Source organism: Leptosomus discolor, chromosome 3 (assembly GCF_034619465.1).
Source record: "Leptosomus discolor isolate bLepDis1 chromosome 3, bLepDis1.hap2, whole genome shotgun sequence".
Classification (NCBI taxonomy): Eukaryota; Metazoa; Chordata; class Aves; order Leptosomiformes; family Leptosomidae; genus Leptosomus; species Leptosomus discolor.
Genome location: NC_141393.1, coordinates 6,819,841 through 6,841,460, shown reverse-complemented (window position 1 = coordinate 6,841,460; position 21,620 = coordinate 6,819,841). Strand labels below are relative to the sequence as shown.

Sequence of the window (21,620 nt, the reverse complement as noted above, 5' to 3'; positions counted from 1 at the left end):
ATAGCAACACATTTTGGAATGACTGATTACTTCTACCATGAAGTTCACATGTTATTTTAGGAGTAACACTGATTTATTATTGCAAGTAATGGCACAAAGATGCTTCTCCACACTTGCTTCTTCCATTATTACTTATTGTAGCTACAAATCTGGACCACAAACCCACCAAAATTAGGAAAAGGACAGTCCTTAGGTGGCACGGCAAGTAGAAAACTTTCTACATTTTTAAAAAGCTGAATCACCTCTCCTTATTCAAGATGACCATCCGTACTAAGCCCTATTCCGTCTCAAAATTTGCACTACTTCTTACCAGTATAAAGATATATTCTGGGCTGAGGGAATAAAAGTACAACCAGAAAAAAATGCACATTAGTAAGCATCAAATCTCATTACTTGGACTACACTGAGTACTGAAACGCATAGAAATAGGTAATGCGCATTTTCACTAAGTTTCCATTGTAATGAATTTTAACTTTAAATTGATATTACAGACTAGTAAGATAATTCTAGAAGTACTCTTTACATTTTCTAGCTCCTTCAGCTGAAGATTAGCTTCTTATTAAGCACTGCCATTCTTAAAGTATCCTAGGATAACAGCAAGATTATTCACTAGTGTTCAAAGTTTCAGATGCTGTAGCAGTCCTACCTTACTAGCCAATACTGCCTTATTCATTTACACCAGGAAAATTTAACTTAATTCTCGTGCAGTTAAATTGTTAACAAAGTTAATCAACTCCTGGTCTTGAAGTTCGGCTTTAGTTCAGCCTCTCAACTTCTCTCATGAGAAAGACCTAAAAGGCCAAATTCCGCACAGAGCTGATACAAATCACTGCTGGGTTGAATAGCGTTTGCTACATATTAATTTAAATAATATCTTTGTGCAGCAATAGACAAAAGATTGAGGACAACCAAAAAAGAAGCAAACACCCTTGAGGGGAAGTACAACATACTTCCTCAAGTTGTTCAGACATTGTCCCATTAAAGTGCTTTACAACCACACACAGAATCCTTCTGCCTCTATGCAAGCATCACACTTTGCTTGCATTTGTACAAATGCGAAGTACTGGCAGCCAAATCGACTGCATGTGCAATAATCACACGGTTCCAGTGTTTAGAGTCTTCATTTACAGAATGAAGCGTCTGCACAAAAATGTCAGCTTTCCTCATCGTAATATTCCCAGGGTACAACGAGGCCAGCTGAAGATGCAGCCTTAACTTGAACACATTTTCATATTCTAGGTCACGGGTTTGTCTGAACTCAGACAAAGTATCCAAGACACTGCTTTGAAATGGAGAAAGCCATCTGACACTTAACTCACGCAGCGTTACCATGCACATAGATATTCCTGCTACGCTGTCAAAAAGATTCACACTGTTGCTTCCTGTGCCCCATCTTCTCCTATTAGGCAACCGTTAGATTAAAACACAGAAATGTCTGCCTGGACATTTGCTCAGGGGCAGAACAGATGTAGTTTGCCAAGACCTTGCGAATGAGGCCTTTGATAAAGTTGAAGCTTTCTGAAGAAGCACCTACACAGGTAGTAACTGCTTCAAAATTGTACATTAATTTGCCTGAACCCAGAATTCCCATGTAGGCAAGTTCTCTGTGAAATTTCTGAAGCTGCACTATGTTATCTTCACATAAGTTAACGAAGAAAAAAGTGCACATTATATTCCTCTAACTTACTAATCACTGATACTATAGTTGCGAAGAACTCTGTTAAGAACTCCCCATGTGCTATTAAGGATTCTTGGAGCATATACACATATAGGTCTAGAGGAGGCCACTTCAAAAATAGACTCAACCCATGCAAATAATGCATACAGCATGTCTTATGTTTCAGAAACAAAACTCCAACCTGTGGTCATTTTTAAATACCAAAAGGAACAACAAATCCAGTTTTAACGAGAAGTCTCGTAAATCAAATTGATTTTAAGTATCATTTTTAGTTAGGTGATCCAAAATGCCTAAGACTTGCAGTTTCAGTTCAAAGTTTAAGAACTCTCAAAATACAAATTTAAAGCAAAATTTTGAAGTTTTTATCACAGTTAGATGAGCTCCCAGCTTTTGTTCATCATGAATGCTTAAAGATTAGCTTTGACAAATTTCTGATGTACTTTCAAAGAAGTAAATAGGTTAGCAGGTGCCTTAAAGATGACAGTAATCAAGCTGTAACACTACCATAAATGGATAATAAAACATTATGGCTAACTAATTTGTACATAACAATATGGAAAAATGGCACTCAAAATTACCATCTTCACAGACGCTTGGCAAGATATTCTGATTATTTCATTTAACTCCATATAACAGGAACCAGGATTTACTGGTCGGAAGTTAACGCTGTCAACGGACTCATGAAGAACACTGAGCACAACCGAATTACGTCTCTGCCATCCTGAATAAATTTCAGGGCTACAGGCTGCTGCACCTTCATAGCAGACTTTTTTCAGGACATACAGCAGGACTGCACGAGTGCCTTTTTCAGATCTGTACACTAGATGGCCAATGGCACTTGAAGGTCTAATAAAAAGCCTGTACACGTTAAGAGTTTAGTTGTTGGAAGGGGAAGGGGGCCAGGGGGTCTGTTTAGAAACAAAGTTACTTATTTTTTTTTAAATGATCCACCTTCTACTCTGCTTTCCAGGTACTTGTCCAACTCTGCCTCTCTTTTCACCGCCTCTGGCGATACCTTTGGTGCATTCGGAAAACAGATCAATATCACACTCATGTTGTCTCGACTTCCCTGGTGGAAAAGAAAAAATTATTTGAGAATGTATAGGCACCAGGCTAAATACACATCAAAGCATTCTACACACAAAAACTCACAAACCATATGGTGTCAGAATACAATTTTTATGACTATGGATTAGTATTATCATTAGCCTTAATTTCCCCCTGCCCCCTTACAGAATTCCAGAAGTCTGCCCACTCATTCAGTACAACTTCTAAGTCACTTTGTTCCTTCCTCTTTTATGGTCCAAAGACTACACGGAGCCAGTTACAGACAGCCTATTCCTATTCTCTTTTAAAAATTGACATTACTAATGAGCGATGCGTAATTACAAAGTTGTGTTCCATCTTGTTTTAAATACTACACAATCATTTTGGGAAAACAGCTGAATATTAAACGGGTAAATAAACCCACTACTGCTTAAAAGCACTAAGTAGGGAGGTGCTGAATTCAGATAGTGTTTCCAACTAAAATCACAGCTATTAGGTCTTTTTCTCCCCCCTTTTTCTTTTAAAACAAGAAAAGTTTCAAGTGAGAGAAGCTGTTCAAAGCCCAGCTGGAAGAGGCCCAGGCCTTTACAAAAGCATTCTTTGAAATGGAAACATATTAAACTCCAACTAAACAGAACCCTAATACTTGAATACTTTAAAACACAAACACATTCTGCTTATGAAAAGTAACTGTTTAGTTTACTTTCAATACCCCTGTGCTCTGGTCTACAAACATGCATCCATACGCTTAACTTTTAACACCAACTGAATCCACCAAAGTTAGCAAGATCAAGAAAAAGCGAGTGTTTAAAACAAGTATATGGGGAGGTGCTGACAGCTGGCTACTGCAAAGCTTTCAGCATCCACAAGCCACTGCTCCTTCCCTGGCATTTGTTTTCATGATTACCAGACAAAAACTGTAAACAAAAATATATGTATTATCAATCTGCCACAGTGTTGGAAAGCAATTACAGTTTTCCAAAAGGGAAACAATGACCTTGTTAGTCATGTGCAAAGAGCAGAGATGTTGTCTTGTCTCTTTAGCATCAAAAATGTTGGCTTTTTTACATGGTGACTTATAGCTTGCCTTTGGAAAATTAAGTGTCAAGCTATGAAACTCAATACTTCAAATCTCTTCTGTAACTGCACCATCCTGCAACTTATTAATACAAAGTAGAAGTTATTGCAGACAAAATTACACAGATTTAAGCAAAACAGTCCGATCCGCTACTTGAGCTAGTTTCAGAGCTGTATCATACAACACTGATTAAGAAATACAGTAATTAAACCAGAATAAAAACTAACTTAGAAAGTCAGATCTTCATATAGTCAAGAAGAAATTTTAAACAGCAAAATACGAAGTCAAGGTTCGTGATTCATTCTACATTTATCCTGGCATAACGACTGCCATGTTACTACTATATGCCCAAGAAAGGAGGGGAAGATTAGGAAGGGAAAGAATACTCTCTGGCCTGATTAAGTCTTAAAAGTTAAGATTTTGTAAAGTATGTTGTGAAACAGAAAAGGGCAGTTACTGTCCTTGGCTTGCCCATAAATTCCCATCAGCTTCTAGTTTCCCACTGATCACAACGTATCTGTACACCATTTTAAACTTCATTAACCAAAACCACCCAGAAAGCCATACTGTTTCTGTTGGGTGTTCATTCCCCTTCTATCACCATTTTTGTGGGAATCATGGTAATTACTGTCAAAGTCATGTTAACATAAACCATTGGATACTTATATACTGGAATCAAAACTTATTCTTAACTTGCTCATAAACTTATAGTAGTGAAAACACAGTAAACTTCTTCTCTAAGGTCTGGCTACCTTGTACAAGCAGGTGTCAACTATCTCATTGCAAACTTTCTCAAGGTCATCAGTGACTTCAAGTCTGGATCTTACAAAGTCACACAGCTCTTCATTTCCCATAACATCCCAGATACCGTCGCAAGCCAGTATGATGAACTGATCATCTTCTTCTGATCTCTCAATTTCATAAACTTCAGGCTCAGGTGAGACTAGCTGTTCTGTAGGACCTTTCCCATGGACACATTTGTAATCAAAGTCCCCAAGTGCCCTTGAAACCGCAAGAGAGCCATTCACACGCTGAATCATTACAGAGCCACCTGCATTCTGTATACGCTCTTTCTCCAGTGGATTGCTTGGTTTGTGATCCTGTGTGAAGAAGTGAACCTTCCTGTTTCTACAAAGTAAACCTCTCGAGTCTCCACAGTTGATGAAGTATGTATGTTGGGGAGAAATCATGACACCCACAGCTGTTGACCCACTTCTGTCTGCGCCATGTTTCTTCTCGGAGATGACTCTCATGTGTTCATCAATTTGCAGAAAACCTGTTCTGATGCCGCTCTTTACACTTTCCACAGATGGTGGCCCATCTGGCCCTTTAAAATCCTGGTTGCTCGTGATGTGATCTAATAAATGCTCACAGCAGTACTTGGCAACCTGTGATCCGGCGTGCCCATCATATACAGCAAAAAATGACCATCCATCAAGTCCATTCGGCAAACCAATCACAGCCGTATGTGCATCCTCCATTTCAACTCGCCAGCCTTGCATACTACTCAGACCGTAACGAAGCCCATTCCCTTGCCCCTGGGCATTATGCTTCTCCATCTTTGGCTTGTCTAAAAATGCTCCCATGATGACCTTTCTTCAGTTCTAAAAAGAAAAAAAAAAAAAAGGATTATTAAGATATTTCTTAAAACATCCTATTGGAAACTATTAGTAAAAGCCCAAATAATGCTGAGGTGACAAAGATGCACAGATACAAAGCCAACTTTTCTGTGTGTGTCTCAAGTCAAATTCGCATTGCTTTCATCTAATTTAAACAAGGACACTGCTATCAGCTGAACTGCACTGATCAGACTTTTGTAAGCATTTTCAGCTGTTCTACTTGTAGAACTTACATTCCGCTATCATTCCCGGTTCTGACAAAAGCCTCTAGTATACTATACATACATACGAAATTAATTTGAAAGAGGACTTGTTAACTGGCTCACATCTGAATAGCTACGTTCCCTGCCACTACTGAGCCAGTGAAAGAGTCCAATGTTGCCAGGACAGTGGCATTCCCCAGATCCCTACCTGCTGGCCACAAAGTCCTGCTCACACTCTGCTTTTCTGATGAAACAAAACCAAACTGATTATTAGGTCTGCTTTTGGGAGAAGGAGGTTCAGGGTTTTTTGTACGGTTGGTGGCTTTTTGTGGGGTTGTTTTGTTTTGGTTTTTAAATAGATGAAGTGATCTGAATGATCAGGATGATGCCAGAGCCTGCATAAAGGAAGAGGCAACACTGGGTAACTAGGAGTAGGACTCAGAAGGAATTGAGCAGCTGTCCCTTCAGGCGGCAGCAAGCCATTAGTTTGGCTCAGCCATCTTGTGAAAGCTCATCCTTAGATTTTCAGTTAAATTACGCAGCAAGCTTCTCAGATGCCTGTGCTGCAGATTTACTTAAAAGCTTAATGTATTCATGCTTCACTGAAAGAGAACTGCCCCTGACAAGTCTAAGGAAATCTGTTTGGAAATAAAATCACACGTATTGTAAATTCATGCTTCCTTATTCAAGCTAAAGCAATATACTGCACACCCTATCCTCCCCCACCTCCCATCATTGGGATGTGATGCAGCAAATATTCACGCTTAAGAGAGTAAGAATTGTATTTGCAGGCAGTGTAAACTGACTGGTTAATCTTCATGGCTTTCACACCCTAACCATCCAACCCACCCTTCTAATCCACATCAGTTTACTTGTGCATTCATTATTAAAAAAAAAAAAAAAACATACAAAATAGGTCACACATTTTACATACTTGCAAATTCTGCCCTGGGAAGCATCAAAGAGTGTGCAAATCACTGTTATACAATGCAAGGTAATGGAACAAGACTATGAGCTTTTCTATTTGAAGACATTGAACAAAAATTAACTGCGAGAAGAGACTATGAAACAGATTTTACCTGAGGCTCCAGCTAAGCAGCTGCACTAGCAGAAAAGTTAGTACACTAGGGGTTTTAGAAAGTTTTAACTTGTACGTGGAACACATTTGATCAATTTTCTAAGTGATAACGTCACTTTTTGATAACATGCTTCTATCGCGACACAGCTCCAGCTACAAGTGACACTATACATCCAACAAAGCTTTTCACATTGTCTCTTCCAGCCACTAACAACCTTTCTAAAACATCTGTATGTGTTAGGATAAACCGTCAAGAAATGTTTATATTTGATCTCACCACAACAGTGATTCAAATGTGAGGCACAGGGACTAGATACACACTCTCTGGCTCACATGCTTTGTTAACAAAAACAAAAGCCACACACATTTTAGCTGTATGGAGAGATGTCAGCAGCAGTATACCTCTGCTTCCTCTCACCCCAACGCCTGCTCTTAAGTTCTGTCTCTTCTCAAGCAAACACAAAATATTGATGCCCATGCAAACCTTAACTAGCCAACAAAATACCGTGTACACTGGTCTCGTACCCTAAGCACATGCATGAGGTTCACATCACCGTAGTTGCTACGAAAAAAAAAAAAAAAGAGACTTACGACTTTTTTTATCTTCACATGCAACTCTAGTGAAGTCAGGGTGATCAAAATAATTACAGAATGCTGCCATAAATCAATTAGGGAAATATTTTGCAGAATAATAGACTTTTTATTCATTCATTCATTTATTCCATTCCTTCTAATGTCTCACATTACTAGGTGCACAATATTCAGAGTTGTGCTTTGTAAGCTGTTTGTCCCTCTCAGTAGTTTGTCATGTAAACCACAATTTAAATACATACAGACAGGTTGTATGCAGTTCTAGTAACTTAAAGAGAACTGCTAGCACACTTCAAAAATTAACAAATCCACTCTCCATTTAAAAATCAAGCTGCCTTATCACTTCCCAGAAGGTAAACTGAAAGCTGTTGCTATTCTAAATTAAGCCTGGTAGGTGCAAGCTACCCACCACGGATGTGAACACAACCAGACAGAAGGATAACCACAATGTAGTCACAGAATTTCTACTTAGGAAATTATTCACAGCCCATAGCACGGCACCCTTGTGAAAACTGCCCTGGCAGGCTGCAGTTACCTTCCTTGCAACACTCCAGCTAAGCATACTTCCACCAGAACACCAGCCTAAACCTGTAGGAGAGCAGGCCAGGTTTTCAAAATCCTCACTGTATCTGAAGGGAAAGCATAGTTTACTTGTGGGTAGGATGAATACGCCAAGCCTTTAATTTCTCCAGAATTTCAATTCTTGTTCAGATAAATCGAGTTTAATATGACCAAATTGTGAATCCTTATGAATTGGAGGCCACCTGCTACAACTCCCCACACACCCTGTGGCTAAAATCTGAAGCATTTAAAGACTCTTAGTTATAAAACGAAATAATCTTAGTTTTAAAAGGGACGCACACACCAAGGCTGACATAAGCAAGCCATGCCTCCTTCCTACTAGAATCATCTTTTTGACCTGTTTGAGTTCCTATTTACAGAAACATCTTTCACACATCAGTGTCTACCTAAATCACTAGTATGTTCTTCATTCTTTCATGAGGCGGTTTGTGCACTATACTGATTAAGCTGGAATGACACCTTTCGTTAAGCATATAATTCTGTATGCAAGTCAGATGAACCTATAGCAGCGCAAGTGCCCAAGTTACAGCACGACTTCGTTATGCAATAACACTACAGACAGAAGTCAGGCCCAGAACAGTCTGCATGTGAGATGTGCAACAGAGCAACAGAACTCTGAACATGGTCTAACTTAGCCCTCTCTTACATTTCTTTAGTTATCTTCCTAAACAGGAGTCCTCATCTTATGAATCTTATTCTCAAAGAAATTTTCCTCCCCTTCCCCTCGCTCTTCTTAACTCAGCCACACATTTCTGCAATCATGTTAGAAAACTGCAGTCTCGTAGGGGGAGACGGAACCAGTCCTCTACTCTGGAAGCTTCAACTTTCAGGATGCTTGAATGATGCCCATATGGACTAAAGGAGTCAGACATTCTTCTTATACCTATTTAATAAAAGCCAACGTAAGAGAAAATACACTTTAATCATGAAGTTTAGTGGCAAATGTTAACCACCAACTGGTTTTTTTCTTAGAGAAGGACAACTGTGAACAGTACCACAGCAGTGTTGCCCTCTAAAAAGATCAGAGGTGCAACATTTTCTTCAGAAACTGTAACTAAAACATCATGTGGCACTGCAGCTGCCACAGCAATTAGTCAAGCAAACTTCAATTTTAACACAAGATAATTCTTGGTTCACCACCGTCGTATCAGTGACTTCCATTAGTTTCTCCTAAAAGAGAAGAGCTTTCTGCAGGCACAGTTCCTGGATTTTGGCTCTGAAGAATGGAAAGGCTTCGGAACAAAACTAGAAGTGAAAATGCACCGCTATGCATCTACGAGTGCATCTAAACCATCACTTCCAAAATGCTTATTTTGTGGAGGTCAAACTGAAGGACAGCCTCTGCAGCAAGTGCACGGAAAACTCAAGTTGCAGTTTGCAGACAGAAGAGCAAGAATACTGTAGAGGGCCTAGAAAAATCAACACAAGTAACAAGATCTTGGATGAAACACAAGAGTGCCAAAATTCAAAGGACTGCAGCATTAGAAACAAACTGAAATAATGAATGGAGCATGCCAAAGAGTCAGTAGCTAAACTCCTTGAAAATGGACGCAACTGGAGAACAAAGTGGCAAAGAAAAGGAGGGTAATTAGTATACTAGACCATGGACAACCACGGACAACCACAGATACATTGCTGGAATGCATGAAATCTCTTTGCCCCTTCATTTGTCCCTCAAATTGTGCTATTCAGACAGCACAACTCTAACGCCTTCCGATGCACACAAAAATAAATTTTACTGTTTTGCTATTTGTTTATTCATTTGCTTGAAGGTAAGTTTTAAATTGTTCACAAAGGACATTTAACGTAAGCCCATGTACCCCTGTAAAAAGACAAACTATTTTTCCAAGGAATCCGGCCAAGGATTTGATCATCTTGTCCAAGAAAACCAACCACCCCCACCTGAAACTCGTACTTTAACAATATGTGATTTAATAATCCTTTTTAAACAAAGTTTGAGTTGTATTCCTTCCACTAGAATAAGCTGCTTACATGAACCACATTGAAGTCATAGGCTCTTGTTCAAACTAAGCTGAGAAATGTCCCCATACTCCAATTTCCTGGAACAATTCTCCAAGCAACATTACGCCCTGTGTGTTGTAATGAGCAGCATAAAGAAAGATTACAACCTTTACTTGAACTACAGGGCACAGAATAAGTCACCAAATTATATAGACTGCTACTGAATAGAAAAAGAGCATTTGATCACTTCAACTCCCATCTGATCCATGGTACTTTTCCCCTTGCTTTAAGCAGTCTGGATGCAGTAACGAGTCAGCATGTAATTGTGCAAATGTGGAAACACTTTCAGAAGTTAGCGGCTGTTGAATGAAGAACTGACAGTACGTACTGGATGCTCCAAATCAATTAATGTTAACAAACAACATGTCAGAGATCATCCCAGGGATCGGACGAATGACTAAAATAAAACAGAACACGCAGATGAGGAGACATAATTACACCACAGTCATGGGCCGAATGAAGTCATGAAAAAGCTTCTTGCCAATGAAACTATTTAACAACTATTGGAGGCTATATGACTGAGTTCTGGCACTCACGGTTCAACAACATCAATAAAGTACTGAAAATTACAGTTGATGTTTCTGAATGCGTACTTTCAGACACAGGAACACATGGCCAACTAGCAGAAACTGTCTATGAAGAAGTAGTAAAAGAAATAAAATACAGAAATGGGGCTATTTTAATAAACATGAACTGACACAAATTTCCCCACCAGAATGCTTGTTTCTTGGAGATGCAACTGTAGTCTGCGTTATATTTCAGTAAGACAACTGCAAACAGAAAAACGTAAGAAGCTACCCACAGGGGTAAGAAGCTACCCACAGGGGTAAGAAGCTACCCACAGGGGTAAGAAGCTACCCACAGGGGTAAGAAGCTACCCACAGGGGTAAGAAGCTACCCACAGGGGTAAGAAGCTACCCACAGGGGTAAGAAGCTACCCACAGGGGTAAGAAGCTACCCACAGGGGTAAGAAGCTACCCACAGGGGTAAGAAGCTACCCACAGGGGTAAGAAGCTACCCACAGGGGTAAGAAGCTACCCACAGGGGTAAGAAGCTACCCACAGGGGTAAGAAGCTACCCACAGGGGTAAGAAGCTACCCACAGGGGTAAGAAGCTACCCACAGGGGTAAGAAGCTACCCACAGGGGTAAGAAGCTACCCACAGGGGTAAGAAGCTACCCACAGGGGTAAGAAGCTACCCACAGGGGTAAGAAGCTACCCACAGGGGTAAGAAGCTACCCACAGGGGTAAGAAGCTACCCACAGGGGTAAGAAGCTACCCACAGGGGTAAGAAGCTACCCACAGGGGTAAGAAGCTACCCACAGGGGTAAGAAGCTACCCACAGGGGTAAGAAGCTACCCACAGGGGTAAGAAGCTACCCACAGGGGTAAGAAGCTACCCACAGGGGTAAGAAGCTACCCACAGGGGTAAGAAGCTACCCACAGGGGTAAGAAGCTACCCACAGGGGTAAGAAGCTACCCACAGGGGTAAGAAGCTACCCACAGGGGTAAGAAGCTACCCACAGGGGTAAGAAGCTACCCACAGGGGTAAGAAGCTACCCACAGGGGTAAGAAGCTACCCACAGGGGTAAGAAGCTACCCACAGGGGTAAGAAGCTACCCACAGGGGTAAGAAGCTACCCACAGGGGTAAGAAGCTACCCACAGGGGTAAGAAGCTACCCACAGGGGTAAGAAGCTACCCACAGGGGTAAGAAGCTACCCACAGGGGTAAGAAGCTACCCACAGGGGTAAGAAGCTACCCACAGGGGTAAGAAGCTACCCACAGGGGTAAGAAGCTACCCACAGGGGTAAGAAGCTACCCACAGGGGTAAGAAGCTACCCACAGGGGTAAGAAGCTACCCACAGGGGTAAGAAGCTACCCACAGGGGTAAGAAGCTACCCACAGGGGTAAGAAGCTACCCACAGGGGTAAGAAGCTACCCACAGGGGTAAGAAGCTACCCACAGGGGTAAGAAGCTACCCACAGGGGTAAGAAGCTACCCACAGGGGTAAGAAGCTACCCACAGGGGTAAGAAGCTACCCACAGGGGTAAGAAGCTACCCACAGGGGTAAGAAGCTACCCACAGGGGTAAGAAGCTTGGCAATATCATTAACAATTTTTTTGCTTTAGGACAGATGTAGGAGCTACTGCATGTGGCAAACAAGAGGAACAGGGAAAGGCAGACAGCTGGAAACGTCAGAAAATAAAGAGAAATATCAAAGCTCTAAGGAACAGGCCTTCAGACAGGCAAGAAAGAACATCTATACATGGACGCAATTGAGAGATAGGGCAAAAAAACCCCAAAGGTAAGCGACTTAATAACTCTGTCTGTACAAAGGAAAGCATGAATTGTTTCAATCTTTCCCCACTTACCCTCCCTCTCTCCCTGTAATTAATATGTAACAGTAATCATAATTACAACTTCATACAACAGCAGAAACACTAAATCATTGCACCTCTGACACAGACACCAATGAGCTCTGACCTCTTGCTAGCTGGTCCACAGGCACTGCCATTTCGCTGAGCTAGGTTGTTTTGTGAGGAGTTTAGTTTTTTAAAAGTAACTTCTCTTCTGCTTTACATCCTTTCTCCTTACTAGGAGCTGACAGCCCTTCTGAACGCCTCCCCCTACTAAGCACTAAAATATTTTATCCTACTTTTTTTCCTATGTCAATTTTTCGTGTGGACGTTGAAAAAGATCATTCACCTCTCTAACAAACTGTTCCCGTAGAAATCGGAAAGACGGTGATGTAGTTTCAAGATTTCTTTATGGACTTGTTTTCATCTTGCTCTATGGTCAGTTATGAAGAAAATAACTCATTTCCAGAATCACTAGGATGACTGCTGGGAACTGAAAAATCACTACATTGATTTTGAGAGGAGATACAACTTGCATCCACAAGTACCAGCCACTCATCAGGATCCTAACACGACTGGCACCCTCAGAACACAATTAAGGTAATATTTCTTGGCCCAGACAGAATTCTTGCTTCTTTCTAAATATTTGTACTACAAATTAGAGGTGGGAAAGCATAAGGAAAAAACCCACTAGGCAGCAGTATCAAAGTACAAGCAGCCCAATCACTATGAAAAACTGTGCAGACAAACAAAACGACATTAACAAGTACTATGAAAATCAATGAGGTAGCTCTGCATAAATTCATATGCTGCTGTCTGAAGAGTATGAGAATGAAAAAACCAAGGTCCTCGCTTGAAAGCATTAATAAGCAGAAAACATGCCCATGCTGGTGCTTAGTTCAGCACCTTCCTGGTTATACTTCATTTTCCAAAGATTTCTTACTTAAAAGTGTTGGAAGATAAACAAAAGGCACCCATTTTAGACACAGGGATTAGACAACTGCTTTGTTAATAGCACACAAACTCCTGCAGACTCCAGCCAAAATTCAAAGCCCCATTGAAGCAGGCACTGTAAAAGGGAACTGAAGATCCAAGGAAGCTGCAGTCTATGTAGAGAGAGTCTGGAGAAAGAAAGGCCTTGCTTCATTTTCAATATCAATGAGATGCAGTAAGATTCAAATTTCTTGAAAGAGCAAGGCAAACAAGTGAAAGTAACCACTCCAACCAAACTGCTCATGGCGCAGAGATTATACAGGGTTACACTGCTATTCCAACAGAACTACACACAGCAACACAGTTTCACCAGAAAGAAAATACAGGCAAAAGGGAAACAGAAAAAGACAACACAGAAGAATGGAGTTACACAGAAGAATGGAGTTACACTAAGTCATAAAAGTTGAACTACAATTTTTTTTTCCAGTATTTGTAATACCAAGAGCACTCTGCCACTGTCATCTACCATCACAACAGAATACTACACCACTCCTAGACATAGTCGGCCTAATCAACAATTCTTACTGAAAAGTCCAAGAATGGAACATACCAAATGCTTCAAGTAATAGCTAAAAACCCCTGTTCTTTAAATGTCACTTTTTTGGTGTGTCATTTACAGCTTGAAGCCTCAGCATCTTTGTTCACTGCTAGTATTATCAATCAAACAATACCTGCCATAAAAAAAAATAAAATTGAAGATTCATAGAGGAATGTTTTCTTTAGTGGAAGAATCACACCATTCCACTGCTATTTCTGTGTCAAAAAGACAAAAAAAAAAACCCAAAACACACCAAACAAAAAGCATTTGCTTTTTTATCAAGTTCAGCTAAACCTACTGAGAAAAATAAAGACAGAATTGGAGTCCTAGCCTGTCCTGCCACTACCCAAAAGAGGAAAGCAAAGTTATTGGGTAAAAAGCCTCTAGACCAGAATGACTTATTAGAATGACCAGGATTGTTCAGGTTGTTCAAAAGCTGCTGAAGTGAAGTCAAGCTGCTGCCAATTTGTCTGTGTGTCATGGGTTAGGCTCAAACCAGGACACTGTCAAGGGTTTTAGCTGAAGTGTTAAAATAAACTAGGAAAAAGATGCTCCATGGAAAGAGGTCCCAATGGGATTATTCACCAAGACTCCAAAAACAAAGGGAGGCTTGAATAACAATAATTTAAAAAACCAACAAAACACCAAGTGCATTAACTGAAACATTCCTGAAATAAGGCAAAAAAATTACACTTACACACACTCTCTCTCTCATCTGGGGTGATGAAGTTCAGGAAACCAACACTTTTTTACAGTTAACATAATCTGATATTGTTGCCTGTGGTAATGTGTATAAATTCTTACAGAATCCCACCATCCTTCTGTCATACTGTTTCACTGATAACCTCACTACAAACATCTTAAAATCTAAGTTATTACAGTCCTATATACCTTAGAGCAAATTGAACACATGGAATCATCATGCTCTCTCCTTTTTAATTTTTAATCTTTGTGTCTCTAGTTGCTCATCAAGGTCACTGTTCTTTTTAAAAAATAATTATTTAAAGCTTTCAAACTTCAGATCTTCCTCACTTCAGCATCACCCACCTATTTCTGATTTGCCTTATGAGTAATTTATTTATCAATACGGAAGAACAAACCCCAAGTGAAAATAAAGTTCATACAGGTAGTGTTTGGGAGTAAAATAAAAACACAGTATTTAGAGAAAATGTAACCAGTATGCATGGGCCCAACGATGAGACGATGATGTTTGCCTGAAGGCCCCAAAATTTCTTGTTTAGCCAAGTATTCAATATTATGAAATAATTCAAAGAAAGATACATAAGCAATTTCCCAGACCCTCCAATTTACAGGAAAATATTTGTGGGGTTCTAATCCCTGCAACATTACCACTATTCTGGTGAGGATATAGGAAAAGCAGCATACAGCAGACTTAAAACTCGATGACTACACATAGGAATAAAACAGAAAACGTTCTGAAGCTTACAGCTGTAACCTGGCTTTGCTTGCAAGGAAATGACATCAAAACTATGCCAGAAGCACATTAAGACCTGGAAGTCAAATCCTCAAAGCTTAGGAAAAAACTGAGTTTGTTCATTTGTACACACAGAGAGCTTTTATTTACAAAGCTACTTTGCCCTCACATCCCCAGCATTCCTATCTCATTAAGAGAACAAGGATAGAGGATAACTGCTGCAATAAATGGATTTTTTTTTTTTCCCCAAGACTACATAAAAATATAAAAAAAGAAACCAGAGGGTCACAGTTTACCAAGTTCACTTCTACCACTATCAGTGCAGAGTTGACAGATTTGCCTACGATGAACAAGGCAGTAAGGTGCTCTCCTGAGTCCAAACTTGAGTTCATTGCAGCTCTAAATATTCTGGTCACCAAATGAGGATATTGTCGGATTCGCCTGTTCTTCAAAATACAAGCAGTGTTAATGCCAGCATTTCCTAAGCTTATGGGTCTCATTCTGCAGCCTCAGAGTGGTTCTTCACAGAGAGAAGCAGTACTAGATCTTTTAGAAGGTTCTGCCAAAACACTTACTATAATTGACTTGGGTAACCAGAAAATTATTTACTGATAGAACCTGATCCTTTCTTGATGAAATGTACCTACAAATTAATACTAACCACTGACCTGCCACACTGTTCTGCATTCTGCACCCCCTTCCAATGCTTGGGTTTACTTAACTTAGCGGACAGCTGGAGAATTCCTTAAACTCATCTCCAAACACAAAGAGCTTAGGCACAGTTTACACAGCTCCTGTGGCTATTGCATTTTAGGGTATTTTGTAAGTAAAAAATACAATGGAATTTTATGCATGATAGCTATGATATATGGTCAAGAAGAATACAGACTACCATCCAAATTCCAGATCAAAACTACAGTTGGCAGTTAAAATGAGTTGTATGCAGAGATACAGAAAATCCTTTAAGTTACAGCTGAGACCCAAACACGAAAGCGCTTCATCCTCTAGGTCACAATCCAGCAAGGCATTTAAGCATGACAGCAACATCGTACATCTGAGCAGTCCCACATAATTCAGTTGCACGTGGCGTATCAGTGTAAGCACATTTAAGTGCTTTGCTTTATTTAAACTGCAGCTATCAGAATACAAGTCATGTTACACTTGAGTTTCTTGGGTTTGTAAACTATTATCTTAGAAGACTTTAGAGAGACCTTTTTATCTATTAAAACAGTCTTACCTGAACTGAGAACTAAGATGTCAGCAATAAATAGATAGGCTTGTGTACTTTTTCCTCTACGTGTAAACTGCTAGCATTTAGCTACATTTCAATACTGAAACCTGATTAGCCAGTTTTGTTCTTCCTTTGTATCACTCCTAGACGCTCTTTTGCTAGCATACTGCTGTACAGTTTACACTAAACAGTAGAAGTGTACTTCATTGGAACTATCTGTGGATGAAGGACATTTTTATTCTCTTGTTTTAGTCACATACAAACACCTTTTTAGAAGAGCTGTTAAAAAACTCTGAGCAACTGTTTCACATATTTATAAACATGCTGTTTTGTAGACTTCAGTAGCAAGCTGAAACATCTTAGTTAATTTTATCGGTATGCGAAAACTGATGGTTAAACACAGATCAGTTTAGCAGATAGAAATACAGAAAAGACAACCTTTGAGTAGATAGAAATACAGAAAAGCAGACCTTACAGCGCTGGTTTAACGCCAGCAACACTCAGCCAGATACCACCTCTATCCAGGAACAAAAATCAGCCTGCTCACTCCCATGGTACCATACTTGCTTTCTTCTCCTGCCCTGATTAAAACTTCCTTGGTCTAAACATTCTTCTGAGTCTTAAGATTTAAATTACTTACTTTAGCAACATTAAATCTTAATAAATCCTGAACTGTTCCTTCACAGACAGACAGCAACAGGAGCAACGCAAAGAAGCGACGAGATAACGCTGTCTCCACTGTGACCCACACCACATCATGGCTCAAATACACGAATCCTTCTTAAACAATGTTTTTATGCACTGGCTAATGGAATGTACATTAAATGCCACAAAAATCACATTTTATGTACATTCCATAGATCTTCTAAATATCCTAAGAACACTGGCATTTTTTCAGGGATTACATATTGTTTACACAGACTTTACACTTTGCAATTTGCTCTTCTTTCAATGAAGAGCACTGTAGCTAAGCATGTTTAAATTATACAGAAGTTTATTTCTCATCCCACTATTTTTACCAAAATTTGGATGATATGACTAAAACTACAGAGATCAGTAAGAATTCAGCAAAAAAGTAGTATCCCAAAAAGAAATTAATTTTTGAAAGAATGAATGAGACTACAGACTGCATCATTTAAGAACAGCTACAGATGACACACTAATGTTTCAAAGAAAACGTCAAAGTGAGGTATGATTATGAGAAAAGAGGAGCAAAAATTACACAGGGCCGCATGCCTTTGTATTCAATAGTAAGAACAAATGTTGTCTGGCTCAGATGTAGCTATGCTAAGCCACCACTGTCTTGACTTCAAACATTGTTCCTATTCAAGTCCTTAAAATCAGTTGCAGGTTTGCAGCGACAAAACGAATACAATTATTTTACAGTACCTCCCATTCCAAGACTTGCTTATTTAATAGCACAACCTGCATTATTCAATCACTTAATTGCAATGCAGTTCTGCTTAGCTCATCATGGGAAAATGTATTTTTACATCAGAACAGACTTAAACATGTAAAAATTAAGTCAACAGTGATGTCAATATTTTACTAAGAAATACGTTATTGTTATATGACTTATATTTAGGTCATCTCGTGAAAGCAGCTGCTTTATATTCCCCGGTTCCACTAAAAAGGAAAAGTGCAATAAGATCTCTTATTGACAGCTGCATTCAAAAACACACTAGTTACATAAGTTTGCAAATTACACTGTGCCAGAGTTAAATATCTAAGCATTTTAACGACCGTTCTTAAAATGCTATCTCAGCAAGAATGACTCAACTTCACTGCCTAAACTGCACTCCAGATAAGAAGCAACTAGCTTGCTTTTATAGAAAAAAAAACTTTTCTGTATTCTGCTTTAATTCAAATCCCACTAAGTGAGTTCTGCTTGTTTAGACCTGCAAGCTTCACCAGTTATTTGGCATTTCCATCTCTCCTCCTCCATTTCAACAAAAGCGTCTCAAGCTTACCTATAGACAGTTAAGTAAATACTTGGGAAACAGGAATAGTTTTCTACTGTACCTCAAGGGGAGAGATTTAACAGACAACCACCAAGCAAAGGACTAAACCCATAAACCAGAGCTAGGCCTTGGCTGTATATGAGAAAAACAAGGCTAGGCCAGGCAAGTGTGAGAGTACAGACCAGCTCTCTCCAGTACAAGCTACCTTTATCAGAGGGTTTTATCAGACATCTATGTCTGTGAGGAGAACATTAATAACTGCCACGAGGTATCAGCAACTCTCGTACTCTTAGCCCAGTCTCATATACAAAAGGTAGACCCAGAAAGGCCTGGAAGAGAAAACTTTAGGAGCAGCTGCCCCTACCCCAGGGGAAAAATGCTGGCATACCTATAAGAACTGCTTTCCTTCAACACCCTTCCTTTGACTGCTGCTCGGATTGGATAGGTAAAACGTAAAACTTCCTTAACCTATGTTTCCCCCCATCATCTCTGATGTTATTCATAGAAAAACTATGAATAGTAACAGAAGGGAAGCTATCAGAGAAGAAATGTGGGTAGAACTTGCACAATTCTTGGTCATTTGGCAATTCACACAGGGTCCTGAGTAACAGCGTCCGTCTTGCTTTAATTCCACTACTGCTTCACAAATCCTGCTTCAGCCACCTAACCACTGCAACACTGCAGGCACAGCCTCAGGAAAGTGCTACACGGGCTCATATTTGGAAAGTAATTTCCTAGAACGACAAGAGTTACAACTTCTACTTTATAAAATGATTCTACTTACTCTGATCTTAAACATCACAGCCTAAGGAAAACGTTATCACCTACCTTCAAACCTACTGCTCTCAGGATCTAAAACTGCCTTCTGCTCAATAAAATAAAAATAAAAAATCCCTTTGTATGACATACAGGACCTTAAATCTTAAGGTTACCACAGCAGCCATCTGAATGACCAGCACTTTCTCTTCTGACAAAAGGTACAACACAAAAAAAAATTAGTTCCTCACAAGTACTGCTGTAAACTTAAACGTTAGTTTTGCAACAACAAAATTTTGCCATGCACATAGCAACACTGAAGTGTTTTAATTGTACTAAATAAATACAAATACATATAGAACAGATGCCAACAAAATCAATTCTTCTGAAACTATTATCCTGCAGCCAGTCTTAAAGCTGTATTGTATCTCCTATAAAACAAGCTAATGTAATAAAAAGGTTAGATGTATGCTCACAACCTCTGGCATTTAACATGCAAGCCCAATTATCCAGTACATCACCGGCCAACTTCTTAATCAAGGAGAGCATTTTCTTCTATCTACTTTTAACCATGCACGTTATGACAGATCACAGATCATCAGCGTAACCTTTGCTCACGACATTGTTTTCAAAGGCAGCAAAATCTCTCTCAAACTTTAAAGGCGTTGGCAAGGGAAAACCACCCGATGCATAATAATGTCACTATCTGGGGAGCGCTTGATGCTCCGACCCTTGCTAGGGTGGGGTGCTTTATAAATAGATACATGTTTTTGGTTTGTAGGGTTTCTTTTTTTTTGGTTCTTTGGTTGTTTTTTTTTTTTCTCAGTGCCGTGCCCCAAGCGTTTGGGTGGCGATGGGAGAGCAGGCTGTTTATAGCCATTATTAAATGAACTCTGAATCGGCCAAGAAAAGGGGGGGGGTGGGTGGGGGGGTGTGAAGCTTCTGCTACCTGAGCCAGGCCCCAAACCCGCTGCTCACCCTCCTCCTCCCTTTCTTTCCCCATACCCAGCCCCAAGGGGCTGCCGTGCCACCCCCCACCCTTATGCGAAGGCGCCTGCAATGCAGGGGCTGCGCGGCGGAGCCCCGCGGCCAGCCCACCTTCAGCCCCCGGGGCTGGGGGCTCCCGGCATCAGCATCCCAAGTAGGCTCGCACCCGCGCCGCCCCCCGCCCCGTTCCCTTCCCATTTCCCTCCCTCTTGCCACCCCGACCGGTTACCCGCTGCTGCTGGGGATGGCGCCTCGCTCCTCATCGGGGCTACGGGGGGAACGACACCCCCCCCCCCCTCCTCCTTCTCCCACAGAACCGAAAGGGAGAGCAGCCCCCGCGCAGGCCACCCCCGCTTGTTTACAGGCCCCGGGGCGCAGGCGGCGATGGACGCGGCCCTCCAGCGCCCCGGCGTAGCCCGGCCCCGCCGCCACCCCCTCGCACCCCGGAGGCCCCGCACTGCGCAGCACCACTTACCCCCCCGGCCGCGGCGGACGGCGCCGGCTGTGGCGGGCAGGGCCGCGCTCCGCGCTCCCGAAGGTGCGTGGGGGCAGGGAGGCCGGGGGCAGGCCGGGACGTCCGCGGTGGGGCCGGCGGCGGGCGAGCCGGGGGACAAGGGGAAGGAGGGGGAGAGAGGGAGGAGGGGGGGGGGGGGGGGGGCACCCGGCTGGCGGCCTCGCCTCAGTTCATTCACAGGCGGCGGCTGCGGAGGGCGGCTCTCTGCCCAGGGGGAGCCCAGCGCTCATCTCGCCTCCGCTCCTCGCTCGCCGCAGCCGCCGGCCCCCCCCTCCCCGGCCCCCTCCCGCCCGCCCGCCTGCCTGCCCGCCTGCCCGAGCTCCGCGCCCAGTCGCGCAGCACCGCGGAGCCTCGTCCGCTCCCCCCCCCCCCCCCCCCCGCGCTCCTCCCGCCGCCTCTGTCACACACACACACACACACGCACGCACTGCGCCGCCTCCGCCGCCGCCTCCTCCTCCTCCTCCTCCTCCCCTCTGCGCAGGCGCGCCGGGCGGCGCGCGCGCCTGCCTGCCTGCCTGCCGCCGCCGCTCCCCTCCCCCGTCGCGATCGCGGGGAACGAGAACGCGGTGGGGGAGCGGGAGCGAGTGCACGCGCGCGCGCTCCCTAAACCCCGTCCCTCCTCACCCCGGGTGCTTGCGCACGCGCCTTCCTCTACCCCCCCCCCCCCCCGGTAAAAAAACCAAACAACCACACACACACAAAAAAACCCTCAAAACCGCGACAAACGCCGCTTTTTAGGGCAAAACCCCGCCTCTGGCGTAGCGGGTGGGATACCCGGATGTTAGGGCTGGGAGAGCTGCAAAGCGGGGGGGGGGGGGGGCTCGAGGCCGTTAAAGGTATTACATCACCCTCCGTCCAGTGTCCCGCCCCCCCCCGGAGTTGGGCCGCACTGAGCATGCGCTGAGCGCCTGAGAGAGGCGCGAGCTTGGGCGGGTTGGGAGGCAAAGACGT

At 42.2% G+C, this 21,620-nt stretch overlaps 1 protein-coding gene across 1 annotated transcript in view; it reads right to left on the bottom strand.

The window, feature by feature from the left end:
• The window catches only part of PPM1A (protein phosphatase, Mg2+/Mn2+ dependent 1A), a 31,019-nt gene extending 10,352 nt beyond the window's left edge, over nt 1-20,667 (bottom strand). Inside the window, exons 1-3 of the mRNA XM_086461921.1 lie at nt 20,631-20,667; nt 4,556-5,407; nt 2,630-2,747 (exon numbers count right to left, since the gene is read on the bottom strand). Coding sequence (XP_086318047.1) covers nt 2,630-2,747; nt 4,556-5,389 — 952 coding nt within the window. The 5' untranslated portion in view covers nt 5,390-5,407; nt 20,631-20,667. The remainder of the gene's footprint in view (nt 1-2,629; nt 2,748-4,555; nt 5,408-20,630) is intronic.
• Between the last annotated feature and the right edge of the window lie 953 nt (nt 20,668-21,620).